Source organism: Copadichromis virginalis, linkage group LG18, assembly GCF_057382275.1.
Source record: "Copadichromis virginalis isolate Kocher_CV1m ecotype Utaka linkage group LG18, C_Virginalis_male_GT1.1, whole genome shotgun sequence".
Lineage (NCBI taxonomy): Eukaryota > Metazoa > Chordata > Actinopteri > Cichliformes > Cichlidae > Copadichromis > Copadichromis virginalis.
In genome coordinates, this window is record NC_140635.1 from 38,108,526 (window position 1) to 38,125,657 (window position 17,132).

At 43.3% G+C, this 17,132-nt stretch overlaps 1 protein-coding gene across 1 annotated transcript; it reads right to left on the minus strand.

Annotated features, from left to right (window-relative positions):
* Positions 1-246: 246 nt before the first annotated feature.
* Positions 247-8,490, minus strand: LOC146688590 (actin-related protein 2/3 complex subunit 5-A-like). Its single transcript, XM_085438777.1, has 4 exons — positions 8,205-8,490; positions 6,278-6,350; positions 1,020-1,196; positions 247-830 (listed from the first exon to the last, which is right to left on the minus strand). Exons 1-4 carry the CDS (start codon positions 8,342-8,344, stop codon positions 768-770), a joined length of 453 nt encoding a protein of 150 aa, XP_085294903.1. The 5' UTR covers positions 8,345-8,490; the 3' UTR covers positions 247-767.
* Between the last annotated feature and the right edge of the window lie 8,642 nt (positions 8,491-17,132).

Consider the following 17,132-nt stretch of genomic DNA (forward strand, 5'->3'; position numbering starts at 1 on the left):
ACTTTACTGGCTCAAAGTCGTCACTCACATCACTCGCCCATAAAGCAGAAAGCCTCAAAAGGCTGTTCATCAAAGACCGTCCGGATTTCTCGACACGCTCCGACGGCTCTGCTCGTCCCATCACTAACAACTATCCTGCTGTTGTGATAAAAGCAGAATACAAACTCATTTTCAAATGTGTGAGCAAAACAACTACAGTAGTTTTATATGTATAAAAGGATTCAACAGAAGCAGAAAAGACAAGTGTTCAGCTTCGGCTCTTTATTCTTTTGTTGTTTCAAATATACAAAGAATCAACGTAAGAAGAACAGCCACGAATCAGGCTGAACCAAACACAGTTTTGGCATGAGCAGAAAAAAAAAAAAAGTGGACAAACATCTTGAGAAAGTTGAGGGTAAACAGGAATATTTCCTCTGGATGAGTCCGACTCTACCAGAGGAAAAGGGGAAAGATGCAGAGAAGACAGCGCGAATGGTGCGAGAGCCAGCAGAGCAGCCGGGGAGCTGTTTAAAGGAGGAGCTGTGGAGCTGCTTTGCGTCTGAGTGAGAGGTCTCTTTGCAGGGATGCCAAACAGATTGTGTGAGGTGCCAGCACCTTGCCGCCTGACTGACACCCAGCACTTTGAAATCCTAGAAATGTGTGTGAAATCCAGAAAGTAGAAAAAAAAGTAGAAAGAAGAGCAGTTGGAAAAAGTCCTATATAAAGACAGAAGCTCAGAAACACAATCAGCTGTGGCGTGTGACTGGACGCTGCAGGTTCGGCGACCATCAGACCGTCTTCCTCGCAGTCAGGACTCTCACGATAGAGCCAACTCCTCCCACTGCCAGGGCCTGAGGACGCACAGAAAAGAAACGTCCATAAACTTTTCTCTGCATTATGATTTGAGGGAATCGTCTGTGATTGTGATCAAAGCTCTGGCTTTGTGAACGTGGCACTAACCACTTAATGGAAACTGGTTTCGATTTCAGCACAATTTCCACTCTAAGATTGTATTAGCTTAATTAACAGAAAGCACTGACCTTTTCATGCCACTGCAGGAGTACAGCACTACTGTTGTCAGAGGGCTTCTCAAAGCCTCTGTAGATGTATTTCATGAGCAGATCCACTCCTGCTTTGTCCAGAGAGCCCACAGCCTTCTCTATGTCACTGCTCTTGAAGCTGCTCAACACTTTGACCACCAGCTGCTCTGCTCGCTCCTATGCACCAACACACATAAAGAGGGGGAGGATACTGCATATTAAAAAGCAGGTACCTAAATGAACACTTTCCATCAAGACATCTGAGCTCCCACATCATTTCAATTCAATTTTATTTATACAGCCACAATTCACAGCAGTTGTCTCAAGGTACTTTATATTGCAAGGTAAAGACCCTACAATAATACAAAGAAAACAGCAAGCACTGTGAGGAGACTGGGAATGAAAAACTCCCTTTTAGCAGGAAGATGACTCCAGCAGAATCCCACTCAGGGAGGGCTGGGGAGGAAGACAGAAAAAAGAAACGCTGTGGAAGAAGAGCCAGAGATTAGGGGTGGGTTTTATTCATCGATGCATCGATTAAAATCGATTCTGGCTTGGATAACGTGATATCGATTCATTAAAATCCTGAATCGATTTTTTAATATAAATGTATTTTGCCCAAAATTCCAGAATCTCTGGTGAAACGTCACAAAATTTTGACAACCACCAAACAGCTAAGACAGTGAATGAGAGCAGGAACACGGCTTCTGCACATAGACGTAAACACAAAGCGTGGAGCAGAATCGGTGAGATGTCGCCTTTCTCACAGTCGGGGCTGAAAGCCGACAGCTCGCTGATTCTGATGTTTCGGCGGGTCGAGCTTTGCGTTCACGCCCTTTTTGCGCCGATTCTGAAGCTGTTAGTCTGATCTCTCTCCAAACAACATTGACCGAACCAGCAGCAAAAGCAGATCCAAACTACGCTTCACATAAACATCGTCATGAATTCACTCTGACTTTTGCTGTTTTGCTTCCACCAGGATGAAATCACACTTCATGCACAGCTCTCTCTCCCTCTCTCCCTCTCTCCCCCCCTCTCTCTCTCTCTCCCCCTCTCTCTCTCTCTGTACTTCAACAACAGTTTCCCGTCTAAAAATCTGTTTTCTGCATTATTCGCTTGCTTGTTACGCACAAGTCTACCGTTGTTTACAGGCTGTCGGCCGATGTTGTTTTTACTTACTTCTGAAAAGAAAACCTAATTTCTGCTGTTCAACAGGCTTCTGAACAAATGTAAACTTTTTAAAATTATACAAAATGACTGTTAGCCGTGTCTCTAATCAAACCGCTGTAACTTCAGAGGTAACGTTCATATGCTGATTAATGGTTTTCTTTCATTTTTGATGTACTGCAGAATATTTTTATAAAATTCCAGAACAGGAAAATCACCTTCATGTTTTTCTGTGTTTTATCTTCAGCGACTTTGACACAAAGGCCTCTGCTGTGATGCTCACACCTTTGATAAAGTCTGGAAAGTGTCAGCTTCCTTTTTATAGATACAAAAATATGTAAATGTACTGATCTGAATTATATTATTTCTGACTGTCAAAATTTCCCAGATTCAAATCGAATCGAAGATCAAATCGATTCAGGACCTTGTGAATCGGAATCGAATCGATTCTAGAAATCAGTGACGATACCCAGCCCTACCAGAGATGAATAATATCTCATGTGCAGAGTGATGTATAAACATATAGTCAGTGCACAGTCAACACTCAGTGCATCACGGGAAGCTGAAACCTACTGCAGGGTAACCAAGGGAGGATTTAGGTTCATTTGATCCAGCCCCAACTGCATGCTTTATCAAAGAGGAAACCTTTAATTTCAATGCGGAGGGGTAGCAGCTCTACTCTGAGCCTATCTCTAAGACAGAGACAAGAAGAGGACCCCAGGACTACAGGCCTGACATCCCACGTCATGAAGACCCTGGAAAGACTCATCCTGGACCAGCTCCGACCCATACTCAGACCACGTCAGGGATCCTCTTCAGTTTGCTTACCAGCCCCTTCTCGGAGCTGAGGATGTCATCATCTATCTGCTCAATCGCGTCTGCACCCATCTAGACACGTTGGCGAGCATTGTGAGGGTCATGTTTTTGACTTTTCCAGTGCTTTCAACACCATCAGGCCGACCCTCTTGGGTGATAAGCTTACAGCGATGCAGGTGGATGCTTCTCTGGTGTCCTGGATTGTTGATTACCTGACAGGAAGACCACAATATGTGTGTGTCTGACAAAGTGATCAGCAACACAGGAACACCACAGGGGACCGTCCTTCCCCCTTCCTCCTCACCCTGTACACCACACACTTCAGCCACTGCACAGAGACCTCCATCTTCAGAAGTTTCCTGATGACTCTGCGGTGGTTGGATGCATCAGCAGGGATGATGAGTCAGAGTAGCCAGAGGGCTGTGATGTGAGCAGAATCATCTGCAGCTTAGTGTGGCAAAGACCAAAGAACTGATTGTGGACTTTAGGAGGACCAGGAAACCTGTGACACCTGTTTCAATCCATGTGGACTATAAATACCTCGGAGTACACATAGATAATAAACTGGACTGGGTTAAAAACATCACTGTACTCTACAGGAAGGGCCAGAGTCGTCTCTAAGGTCCTTCAACATTGGTCAGACAATGCTCAGGATTTTCTATGAGTCTGTTGTGGCCAGTGCTATCCTCTATGGTGTTGCATGCTGGGGCAGCAGGTTTAGGGTTGACTCCCTTAAGGTGGTACCTGAGAGGCAGCTATCATCCAAGATGAAGACAATGCTGGATTATACCTCCCACTCACTCCATGATGTGCTGGCTAGTCACAGGAGCACGCTCAGTGAGAGACTAAGATTACCCACAATGCACCACTGAACAACACAGGAAATCATTTCTGCCTGTGGCCATCTCCCTGTACAACTCCTCCATCTAATGCACAGTACAGACTGCAATAGCTACACACTGTTGCACAAGTGACAAAGTTCACAGGTTAAATGTCCCTCATATATTCTTGATATTTATAATTGAGCTATTTCTTATATTTCTAAACTTTGTAACATATTGTATCATGTAATTAGTTTAGTCTATTACTGTTACTGTCTTGGAGCAACTGTAACCCACGTAAAGTATTTCGATTGTTTAATATGTGCATTGAAGGACATGTCCTGGTCAAAAATGACTCCAAGGTTCCTCACAGTGTTACTGGAGGCCAAGGTAATGCCATCCAGAGTAAGAATCTGCTTAGATACCATATTTCATGTTACCCGTCTTATCTGTCTTCATGGATAGATAAAGCTGGGTATCATTTATGTCTTCTAATGATGCTGCCTAAGGGAAGCATGTATAATGTAAACAGAATTGGTCCTAGCACTGAACCCTGTGGAACTCCATAATTAACCTCAGTGTGTGAAGAGGACTCTCCATTTACATGCACAAACTGGAGTCTATTAGATAGATATGATACAAACCACTGCAGCACAGTACCTGTAATACCTACAGCATGTTCTAATCGCTCTAATAGGATATTATGGTCGACAGTATCGAACGCTGCACTGAGGTCTAGCAGGACAAGCACAGAGATGAGTCCACTGTCAGAGGCCATAAGAAGATCATTTGTAACCTTCACTAAAGCTGTTTCTGTGCTTTTTCTGTGTTTTTGAAAAAAATTGCAATAAAAAGAGGTTTGAGATGATCCTATAACTAGCTAAGACAGCTGGGTCAAGTGATGGCTTTTTAAATAACAGTTGAGGGCCTGTGGTACATAGCTGATTGATAGAGAGACTACGCTTGCTCCTCACCATCAACCAACCATCCTGTTTTTCCGGCTGCTAGGGACAACCTGCTGGGGAAGAGCTAATGGTAGCTATGCTACCTTTGGTCACACTGACTACAAGGGCCTGGCTAGTATTATGTGTGAGGTTAAAATATTTTGTTCTTCATAAAGTTTTGTTAAGTCAAATTATTTAGATAAGAAATATTATTAAATAGCAGGTGTATATAATGCTCTGATGGTCTGTTAAGTATATATACTTAAGTCAGGTCCATGCAAGGAAACTAACCAAATTAAACCAATTCTGCCAAGAAGAGTTTCCAATCAGTCCAGAATTATGCCAGAAGCTTATTGATGGCTACCAAAAGCATGTTGTCAAGGTGCAACCAAAATATGTTAACCAAATATTAGTGGGGGTATATGTATATAAGCAGCATGGGGGTACAGTGGTTAGGACTTTTGCTTCACAGCAAGAAGGTCAATTCAATCCCAGGTCCTGGGTTTGAATCGACCATTTGGCCAGAGCCTTTCTACTTTGAGTTTACATGCTCTCCCCATGTCAGTGTGGGCTACCTCTGGCTTCCTCCCATAGTCCAAAGACTAACTGGTGACGCTAAACTGACTATAGGTGTGAAAGTGAATGGCTGTCTGTCTCCCTGTGTTAGCCCTGACTGACAGCCTGTCCGGGCTGTGCCCCATCTCTTGCCCCATGGCAGCTGAGACAGGCTGTAACTCCTAAGCAGTTAATGGAGCTTTTCTATGAAAACCTTTTAATTAAAACTGAAGCGTTACTCTTGGATTATGTTTCATTTAAATCTCTTAGGAAAACATAAAGAACCACATTCAGAGAAGTTAAATGCCACTGTGGAGTATCGCAGCTGTCGGCTGGCCCGCGCGATCTGATATTGTCGTGTTGGTGTTGTTCCCAGATCAACATAGTAAATGTTGTTCCAGGATCAACATTGCAAGTGACCAATCAGAATGTTGTGACGTCATACTTTTGCGACTTCGGGAAAAACCGCCGTAAAACAAAAAAACTGTACTTAAGCTGCGAGAAACCGCCTCTGTCCGCCGATCAACGGACCCTAACCCTTTAATAAACGCTAAGCTGAATTGATATTGTCCTTGCAACATTGGAATTTCATAAATGCACGAATGGCTTGGCGCGCAAAAGAATAACGTCACAACAATGTGACTGGTCACTTGCAATGTTGAACCTGGAACAACAATTTCATGATGATCTGGGAACAACACCAACACGACGATATCAGATCATCCTGGCTGGCCCTCCCTGAGCCTGGTTCTGATGGAGGCTTCTTCCTTTAAAAGGGAGTTTTTTTATTCCCACTGTCACCAAGTGCTTGCTCTCTTTATTGTTGTCTTGATTCTTTACCTTACGATATAAAGCATCGTGAGGAGGCTGTTGTTGTGATTTGGTAGTGTATAAATGAAACTGAAGTGAATTGAAAATAAATGTAGAGAGTCAGGTTGAATAAAAACACGGATACCTTGGCATTCTGGTTCTTGGTGTTGATTGGAGGATTCTTTAGGACAGCACTGAGAGCTCCATTCAGATTCCCCTTACAAAATATCAGTCAAGGACAACACAGAGATGGAGATACACGACCTGTGCTTCCTGTTTTAAATGAATACACATATAGTATACACTATAGACACTATAAAGTGCAACTACAAAACAAGGAGTAAACTGTTTCTAAAGCAAACAGCAGGTTTCATTACAAATAACATTAAAAAAAAAAAAAGACTTCTGTGACTAAATTTTACAACTAGGCACACAAAGTCAAGAGTCAGAGTAGGGCTGCCACGATTCGTCGACTATCAAAATCATTGACGACTAATTTAATAGTCGACGTGTCGTTTGAAGCTTTGCAAGATCCTGAAAGACGCAGGAATAAGTAGTAGGATTTAAGAGTGTAATAACGGACTGAAACAGAAGATGGCAGCACTGCATCTACAAGGATGCCAGCTGCCGTTAAACCCCGAGGAAAAATTAGTCTCCGGTATCGTAGCTGTGTCCAAATTCAGAGGCTGCATTTGTTACAGCGACGCGACAAAGGCTGTCCAAACTCGAAGACTTCTCCAAATGCGTCCTTAATTTCCCCAGATTTGAAGGATGGGTCGGGTGTATCCTTCATGACCCAACCTATCCCAGAATTCATAGCGCGGCCCAGCCAATTACAGTTTCCAACGATGGCGGCAGCTACTTAGTTTTAATATTACTCTTTCTGGGTCACAAAATAAAGTTTTCAGATATTTTCAGGCGAGAATGCAGCTGTGTAAACCTCAAATATCTGGTCGATTTATCAAGACATCACATATTTACAAAAGTGCTCCGATGTTTTCGGAGATGTGCTGGCCGGGAGGTCAAGGTTCAACTCCTGGCACATCGTTCTCAAACCCCATCGCTACTCAGGTTAAACATGATATAAAAGTCACTTAGATAACTTAAAAATGTTATTGTTTGGCTTTTTTCAGCGTTTTGTTTGTTCCTCAGTAAATCGGTTTGGCTGAGATTAAAGTTACAGTTTTCACACAGCTGAATAAACGTCAAGCAGAAAATTGATTAAAAAGAAGTGTGAGATGATAGAGAGTTTACTCCAGTGTGCTGTTATATTTTAGATATGAAGTAGCAGACGGCTGAGTTTCCACTGAGACAATCTGCAAATTTCATTAAAAGTGTAATTAAACTATCACCTTGTCTTTATTTTTAGTTAGCACATACCTGAAACACTTCAAGCTGTAAGCTAATGATAGTTATATCAGAGCAGATGCTGCTGGTGCAATAAGCTGTACGTTTCACGTCCAGTGGATGATGATCTGATTGGTCGACTCTCACAATAATCGTGTGTGGCAGCCCTAATTCAGAGTAAAAGGACTACTCTATGGTGCTCCATAAACGACAGCGGTAAAGTAGAGGCAGCGAGTCCTCCTGCACAGCTCCTCAGCCTGCTCTCTATGCAGCCGAGCTCACCTTAAAGCACTGCTGTTGGTTTCATCGAGGCCTTTAAAGGCGCGGAAAGCTGCAGGTGAAAGAAACACAGTCGAACAGCAGCTCTTTAGCGTGAATACATGACAATTCTGATAATACACACAGTCCGACACACGGACAAAGAATGGGGCTGAAACATTTCCTTAAAAAGGAAAAAGTCACAGAGAACCACACCCTCCTGTGACTGACACCCGGAAGTCAGGTTTCACAGGCTCCTATGAAACAAACTGCACACAGGATGTCACAGAAACGTCAACTTTATGTCACTGTAAATACCCGGAACATTATTTTAACCATATAAAAACGGGTACCGAGAAGCACCGATACTGGACCGATACTCCGCCCTTCAAACAGCGGAGCTGTCCACATACACGCATCACTGTTCGCCGTGCCGTCAGCAGAACAGCCGCCAACTTAAAGGATATTGTCTGAGCAGAGAGTCCACTTCGGCCTCGTCCGGACCGCCCTGATTCTCTCCTCCCTCTTCCTCGTCCACGAACTTGTTCTCGTCGTATTCATCGACATCTACTTTCCTGAAGCGGTCGGACACCGTGTTCTTAGACATCCTGTACACGACAACAAAGATCGGCTAAAGGAAAAGACAAAGCTCTAAGGACAGCACACGCCACGAAACTCTGCTGTCCACTTCGCAGCCCCGCAGGTCCACTTCCTCACCTCCTCACTTCCTCACTTTCTTTCTACTTCTTCCTCATGTTCGGGCCAAACAAAAAACCCCAAACTGGCGCAGTGCTGCCTCCAACTGGTACGGAGTTTACAGAACATTTTTTAATATTTGCAATACAAACTCATATGAAGAAACGAGAACATCGTGAGCAAACTCATTTTTTATGCAATCTATATTACATGTCAAGTGAATTCTTTTTGTTTTAATTTGATGACTATGATTCATTTCATGAAAGTCCAAAAGGTATTTCTGAAATGTATTTATAAGCAATGGCGTGTCCAGCGGGGTGGCCTGGGGGGGCACAGGCCACCCCCCAAACCAGACTGGCCACCCCAGGTGCCACCCCAAAGGCAAAACAATAAAATTCAATCAAATATCAAATGTCCGATTATGTTTTCACGGTGACGCTCAGATATCCGAGTGTAAGTGAATGCAGCATCGCTTCTGCGCTATGCGCATCACGTTAGCAAAGGTAGGAGAGCCAAGCACGAAAGATGGCACTGCAGGAAACAATTTTTCGGTGAAAGAAAATGAGGACAGAATAAATGTCCCGGTAAGTAATATCAAGTTTGTTGAGTTTAGTAAACTTCGGTGAAATTAGAATACCAAGGAAAAAAATAACACTTAAAGAATTATTGCAGCTGTGGAATATTTCAGACAGTATGCTACTGAGGGCAGCTAACATAAGAGTTATGAGTTATAAGTAGTGATGGGCAGATGAAGCCCCATGAAGCACTGAAGCTTTTCATCCAATTGGTTCACCCCAACGCGAAGCTTCATGAAGCTTCATTTGCTCTAGCAGGACACCTACTGGACGTAAAAATAATAGCTGGCATGAATTTGAAGAGTGTGGCATTTTGCACACAGCCTGTAAATGTCAACAACAAAAGGAGTGTGTAAAACATGTATATTGTAGTGATGGCAGTATACTGTGTATATTTATAGTGGCAGTATGGGAAATGATTATTTGGAAATGCTTGAAATGAAAACGATCATTTACTGTGAGGTGAGGTGTGGTTGGGGTGTGGACAGTAGTTGTGCTTTTGTAACGTTGAGGTATGGACAGCTACACACTGAGGCTTTGAGCCTCAGTCCTGCCTGTTCACATTTTATTCTGTAAAAACTAAATTTTCACTGCTTTTATGACCTTTTTAGTGGGGAGAACATAGCTAGGATTTAATGATTTAACAAATCTTTTGAATCCTTTGTCCTCCACAATGCTAAATGGCTGGGAGTCCTCAATCACCATGCTGACCAGGTCTTCATCTATTTGAGATTGTTCTCCTGAGGAAAGACAATAAAGATAAAGCACAAATATAAATATCACACACGTAACTTATAACAGTTGTATAATATTGTTATATCATTTAGTAACATTACTGCATCCTATATTATCATTGCATTTGATGGCTCACCTGGTCTTGCTCCACGATCGGTGTCCCCCTTATTCTCATGCAAAGCTCTGTAGTGCCTAAGCATGGATGAGGTGTTGCTGTTATATCCCAGCTCCCTGGCACATAGCAAACACTTCACCTTGTACAAAAGTCAAGACAGCTCAACATAAATTGTATTGCACCATCAGTATCATGAAAATACATCTTCTGTAGAAATTTACATACCTTGTTGGGAGGAATAAGATCAAAATGTTCCCACACAGGGGAGGACATCCTCCTCTTCTTAGCTGGCTCCATTCTCTCCTGACTTTCCTCACTCTCATAAACTTCCAAACTGTCTCCAAACTCTCACTAACAACTCTCCATCAAACACCCACATTTTTGAATGAAGTCTGAGGGGTTTATATCGCTGTCATATCTCGCGGCAAAGTTCGAACCACTTCATGAACCAGTCACGTGGTACAGCCGGGCAGCGAGGCTTCGGACGTCATCATTTTCAGCTCCTCCCATAAATGAAGCAAGCCTCGATACGCGCTTCGCGGAAACGCCCCCTCCATTACTCGACACACGCTCCGAAGCCTCGATACAGAACGTCCCATCACTAGTTATAAGATATAATCTAAGTCGTAACATTGCTGTATGGAGCTGCAGATTTGGTTGCAGGTTAACATAGCTGGACTGGCCATCGGGCATATCCCCAGTGACTTATTTTTTATTTTTTTTGTAATGGCATGAACAATGAGAGGTGGTGGATTGGCCAGATGCAGGTCGATGTGTAGCAATAACTCCGTTGTTTGGTGGTGGCTATGACGGGGCTTCCACAGAGGCAACAGGTGGATGAGGGAAGGGGAGGCAGGAGGAGAGACCCGAAGCAGCCACCAGTCCGAGTGTCAGGTGAACTGAACTTCAGGTAAGAAGTTATGACCTGCAGTCTATCTGGGTCAGATATAAACCAAGTTTAGGTGGAGTTTATTTTCATGTTGCTGACTTTTTACTGTCAGTTGCAATAACTCATACTGCGTTCTAGCCAGCTTGGAGTTTTTATACAGCTGGGTGGGTGCTATGATGTTACTGATAGTGAACTTTATTTTATTCATAAGGTTAGTAGAGTTGCCAACGGCTCCTTAAAAAAATGGAATGGTCCCTCATTCAGAGAAAATATTACGCGTTTCGTATTGAGCTGAGAAGAGACGCAGTTTGTCCCGAACTTTAGCTAGAATGGAAAAAAGGCACAAAGCTGGAGTTATTCTGTCTTTATGCTGCACAGCTGCCTCTTCTCTCATTCTCTCCCCCTCCCTCTCCTGTTGCTACTTCAATCATGAAACTGATCAATGATCAGCTGATCAGCTTTTCTCTCTTGTTTGTTTATCGCCCACTTTGCGCCAGAAAGAGGAAACCAGCAGATATTGCGCTAAACAACAGCAGCACTTTTAAGCTTGATCAGCTGTTGTTAGAATGTATTTAATATTAATTTCTAGTATCAGCTGATGTTTGCTGGAGCCACAGCTGTAAAGCTGCTGGTCATGATGTCTGTTTAGATATGTGGTGAGAGGGAAACGTGAAGATGAAACCAGGAGATGTCCTTACTGAATCATCAGAGCTGAACAGGTGATGGAGAAACAGGTTTACCTTTTAGGTGACATGAATGAGTTGAAGTTATCAACTGTTTCTGAGAGATAAATAACACCAGGATCCTTTTTTATGTAGCTGACAGCTGGTAACTGTGCAGGGGCGGGTCTAGCAAAGTTTTGCCAGGGGGCCAGGTAGGGCATTAACAGGGAAAGGTGGGCACAAAGAAATACTTTTCTTTCTTATTCTCATTTAAAATACCTAGTTTTTATTAAATAATTATCTAAATCTTACAACCAAAGTTTTTATCTGACGTAAAATGTATAGAAATCATACATATACCAACAAGACTGTACATCACTGTCACAACAGCATTTGTTTTCATTCAAAGGCTTTATGGCTTTACTACCTGGTGGGTCGGTCTGTAGTAAAAATGCCCAATTTTTTTGTCCCAGTCCAGCCCTGCAGGTTAATACTGGCAGTGTCACCATGCCAGCTGACTGTATTTTATCATCAGCCAGTGTTGTTCTTTATCAATATTAGCAAAGTTTACCATAAGGCAGCATAGAAAGTATTTACTTGCTTTCAGGTTTTATTCAAATGTTAGTCTTTTCATTTGTTTCCCCACTTTTTTCCTGTTTCAAAATCAAACACCAGTTTGTGAGAAGATTATCTTCTTTTTTTAACAGGCAGATAAAGTTTTACATTGGAACTGGCTAATTTGTCAATTGTTTGTTACAAATGTTCGTATTTTAATTTTCAAAAATGTTTTTGCCCAAAACATATGTGCACTATATGTCAGTAAAAATACTATGCAAATATTGATGTCCTTGAATGCTGAGTAAACACTGACAAAGCACTGATTGTATCTCTTGTACTTTATCAACGCAGTATCTAAAAACTTTGCACCGTAGTGGTTAAAATCTCATTCTAATAAGAGTTAAAAGTGCATTTGGTTATTAGGTTTATAGGATTATTGAATTATGGTTAAGGGTTGGTAGAATTTTTTTTTTAAACATTATCTGCCAATTAAATCTGCCACCCTTCTCCAAATCTGTGCCCCTACCTGGCCCCCCCAACAAAAATTTTCTAGACACGCCACTGTTTATAAGACCAATCAAAAAAGATTTACAGTACAGTCTGCCTACTGGTTACCTAGGCTCTGTAGGGTTTAGCTTGGTTAAGCTGGCTGGCCATTCAAGCACGGTGATGTCACGGTCAGCAAACTATTTGGTAATGGTTTGGGGACTTAGCACAAATCACCACAGAGTGAGTAAACTTATACTGTACTTCAAACAACTTGGATTCTGTGCATCGAAACTCTTCCTCCAGTTATCTCTGAAAAAGTGATTTGATATTAGAAATAACAGCTGCAGCCCCCACCTTAAGATGTCAGTGCGTGGTGACCAGTGTTGGGTAAGTTACTTTAAAATAGTAACTTAGTTACATTACTAGTTACTTCTCTCAAAAGTAACTCAGTTACTTCAAGTTACTCGTTACTTTCAAAGTAACTAGTTACTAGGGAAAGTAACTTTGGTTTTACGCAGAATTCTCTTGTTAATGTGTTGCTTCCATAACTTTGCCAGTCTTCTAGCTTGCTTACTTGCCACAAGTGCACTGTGCCACCTACCAATAGAAAGGAAAAGATAATGTGCATATTTCCACGAGAGAAATCCCACGCCTGGACCGTCATTGACTGCTGCCATGATTCTAGCCTACGTCACAGCGTCATGTGCGCCTTTTACATTCAACACAAAAACTGCAGTCGTGGTGCTTTCGATTGTACTCAGAACTCGGAAATTCTGCCTTCTGAATAGGAAGATGTAGGTAACACCAGACTGCAGCTGAGCTGCATACAGGGCTGGACTGGGACAAAAAAATCGGCCCGGGCATTTTGACTAGAGACCGGCCCGCCATTATAGGAAAAATCATAAAGCCTTTGAATGAAAACAAACGCTGTTGTGACAGTGATGTTCACTGTTTTGATGGTATATATGCATCAATCTATCAATCGTTTGTTGTAAGATTCAGATAATTATTTTTTAAAAGCGAGACATTTTAAATGAGAATAAGAAAGAAAAGTATTTCTTTGTGCCCCCCTCTCCCTGTTAATGCCCTACATGCCCCCCTGGCAACACTTTGCTAGATCCGCCCCTGCACAGTTACCAGCTGTCAGCTACCTAAAAAAGGATCCTGGGGTTATTTGTCTCTCAGAAACAGTTCATAACTTCCCTTCGACTCATTCATGTCACCTAAAAGGTAAACCTGTTTCTCCATCACAGCTCTGATGATTCAGTAAGGACATCTCCTGTTTTCATCTTCATGTTTCCCTCTCACCAGATAACCAAACCATATCATGACCAGCAGCTTTACAGCTGTGGCTCCAGAAAACATCAGCTGATACTAGAAAGTAATATTAAATAAATTCTAACAACAGCTGATCAAGCTTAAACGTGCTGCTGTTGTTTAGCGCGACATCCGCTGGTTTCCTCTTTCGGCGCAAAGTGAGCGATAAACAAACAAGAGAGAAAAGACGATCAGCTGATCATTGATCAGTTTCATGACTGAAGTAGAAACGGGAGAGGGAGGGGGAGAGAATGAAAGAAGAGGCAGCTGTGCAGCAAAGACAGAATAACTCCAGCTTTGTGCCTTTTTCATTGTAGCTGAATTACGGGACAAACTGTTCCTTTTCACCTCAATAAGAAACGCGTAATATTTTCTCTGAATACCAGACGGGACGGTTGGCAACTCTAATAACTTATGAACAAAATAAAGTTCAACATCATTAACTTCATAGCACCACCCAGCTGTATAGAAACTCCGTCATGCTAGCTAGCACGCAGTACGGAAAAAGTCAGAATAACGAAAATAAACTCCACCCAAACGTGGTTTATATCTTGTTGCGTTGGGCTCTTTTAATAAAACTCCTCATTTAGGCGATAACGTGGAATCCCACCATCTTTATTCCAGCTCACTCTATGTTCATGACATAGCATCACCTCCTGTCTAGAAGGGTAAGTACTGCCCCCTAGTGGCGCATGATATTCACCAATATAGATTACACCACATCCCCCTTACTGAAGTCAGACTGGTACATTCTTTTGTTCTTCAAACAAAACATAACTGCATATAGCTTTTTCAATACAGGCATACCCCAACATTTCAGGAAACATAAAGTCAGTATTGTCATAAACACTTTTTCTTTTCCTCCTGTAACAGAATAAACACTTTCTCTTTTCTTTTCAACCTGTAACAGAATAAACGCTTTTTTTCTTTTCAACATGCTACTCTTAAAACCACAACTTAGCATTTGAAACACACTTTTCCGTTTTCAAACAATCAGCGTCACAGATCAAGTCTTTTCGGTTTAATCACCTCCCTACCAGACCGGGTTCTAACCACACCTGGTGTATGGGGTGCGCTTGGCTCAGAAACTGTCTCTGTAGGAATAGCTTGGATCTGTGTGGCTTCGGTTTGAGCCTCTGTTTGCGGGATCGGCACAAGATGACTGCGGTTCCTTCTAATTGTCCCTTGGGGCCCACTGATGACGTACGATCGTGGAGTCGGGTGGACTGCTGTCACTGTGCCCTGTGCTCTTGCGTCCGTGATCCAGACTGGTTGTCCTGGCACCAATTTATCCAGTTCTCTTGTTCTATGTCTCTTGTTAAAACTTTCGGTTTGTCTCAGCCGTTTCTCTCTCTCCGAACAACTAACCTGCTGAAAATCAGGCAGACGGGGCTGTAAGGTTTCAGGAAGCATTGGCAAGGTAGTACGAAGCCTGCGCCCCATGAGAAGTTGAGCCGGGCTGTAGCCATTTGCCAGTGCTGTTGTTCTGTATGCCAGCAACGCCTTGTATGGATCGCTAGCCTTTTTGAGGAGATTCTTGACGGTCTGGACGCCTCTCTCCGCTTCGCCGTTGCTCTGCGGGTACCTGAGACTACTGGTAACATGCTCAAAACAGTAGTCCTTTGCAAAGTCTCTCATTTCTTGACATGCAAATTGTGGCCCATTATCGGTGATCAATACTTCAGGGATTCCATGGCGTGCAAATATTGACTTTAAATGCACAATCACATTGGCTGAACGAGTTTGACTGAGTTGAGCAATCTCGACATATCTCGAGAAGTAATCCACTACTAACAGATAGTTTTTGTCTTTTAGTGTGAACAGATCAGCTCCTAAGTTCTGCCATGGCCTCTCAGGTAAACGTGTGGGCATAAGAGGTTCCCTCACATTAACTCTCTCCTGAATGCACAGCCTGCACTTAAGGACAAGTTCACCGATTTGGTTACTCAGGCCTGGCCACCACACTGCTTGTCGCGCACGTTCTCTACATTTGACTACTCCTTGGTGTCCCTCGTGTATTTTGTCCAGAACTGCGTTTCGCATGTTTGCAGGTATGACCAACCTTGTACCTCTCAGTAGTAGTCCATTGTGTACACTCAAAACTGCTCTTTCAGACCAGTAGTGCTTTACCACTCCCTGCAGCTGGTTCCTGTCCGGCCAGCCCTCTGCACAGTACTTCATGACTTGCGAACAGACGCTGTCAGACTGCAGCTGCTCACGGAGATCTGAAAGGTATTTGCTGCTAGTAGGAAGGCCCTCCAGCACTGTGTCAACGTAGATATCAGTGTCCTCCATAAGGTCATTGTCTCTGGGAATCACGTTGCCTGCCAACGGCAACCGTGACAGCGTGTCGGCTGTGGTGAGGCTTTTGCCTGGAATGTGCCTTATAGTGTAAGAATACCTCATCAGGCGCATGCGGAATCTCTGTATCCGCGGTGGAAGCAAATCCAGGGCTTGTCCTCCGAGTAGGCTCACTAGTGGCTTATGGTCGGTCTCAAGCTCAAAGTGTAGCCCTAGAATAAAGTCACTGAATCTTTCACAGGCCCAGGTGAGCACTAGCGCTTCTTTTTCCAGCTGAGCGTAGCGCTGCTCTGTGGCTGTCAATGATCGCGAGGCATACGCGACAGGTGACCACACGTCATTGTCTTTCTGTAGTAAGACTGCCCCCAACCCGTATGAAGAAGCATCTGCTGAGATCTTCTGGGGTTTGTTTGGGTTGTAGAGCTGTAGCACTGGTGCAGATGACAGTTCTTGTTTTAAACTGTTAAAGGCGTTTTGTTGCTCATGCCCCCAGTACCACATGTTTTTAGTTGAAAGCAAGTCTCTCAGTGGTTTGTCTTTTTCAGAAAGGTTTGGGATGAATTTCCCCAGCTGGTTCACCATTCCTAAGAAGCTCCTAAGCTCACTCACAGTGCTTGGCTCTTTCATCTTCTGCACCGCGCTAGTTTTGTCAGGGTCGGGGCTCATGCCTTCAGATGACACAATGAATCCTAAGAATTTCACTGCTCTTTTGCCAAACTCACATTTTGACATGTCCAGGGTGACGCCTGCCTTCTCTGCACGGTCGAGGACAGCGTGGAGTCTCATGTCGTGCTCCTCTCTCGTAGATCCCCAGACCAGGATGTCGTCCATGTGGCATACGACTCCCGCGAGGCCGGCTGTCACTTCTGTCACCATCATGTTTTGGAAATGCTCTGGTGCACTGGAAATACCAAATGGCAGACGGTTGAAATGGTACCTCCCAAATGGCGTAATAAATGTGGTGAGGAGAGCAGATTCTTTGGACAGCGGTATTTGCCAAAAGCCCATGTTAGCATCGAGCTTGGAGAAATACTGCGCCCCTGTGAGCATGCCTAGTG

Excerpts from the sequence above, each read along its gene's own strand:
- LOC146688590 (XM_085438777.1), bottom strand. The coding sequence starts at position 8,344 with ATGTCTAAGAACACGGTGTCCGACCGCTTCAGGAAAGTAGATGTCGAT. Across the intron at positions 6,351-8,204 it reads GTGGACTCTCTGCTCAGACA|GGGGAATCTGAATGGAGCTC; the intron begins ATATCCTTTAAG and ends GATATTTTGTAA. Across the intron at positions 1,197-6,277 it reads CCAAGAACCAGAATGCCAAG|GAGCGAGCAGAGCAGCTGGT; the intron begins GTATCCGTGTTT and ends GTTGGTGCATAG.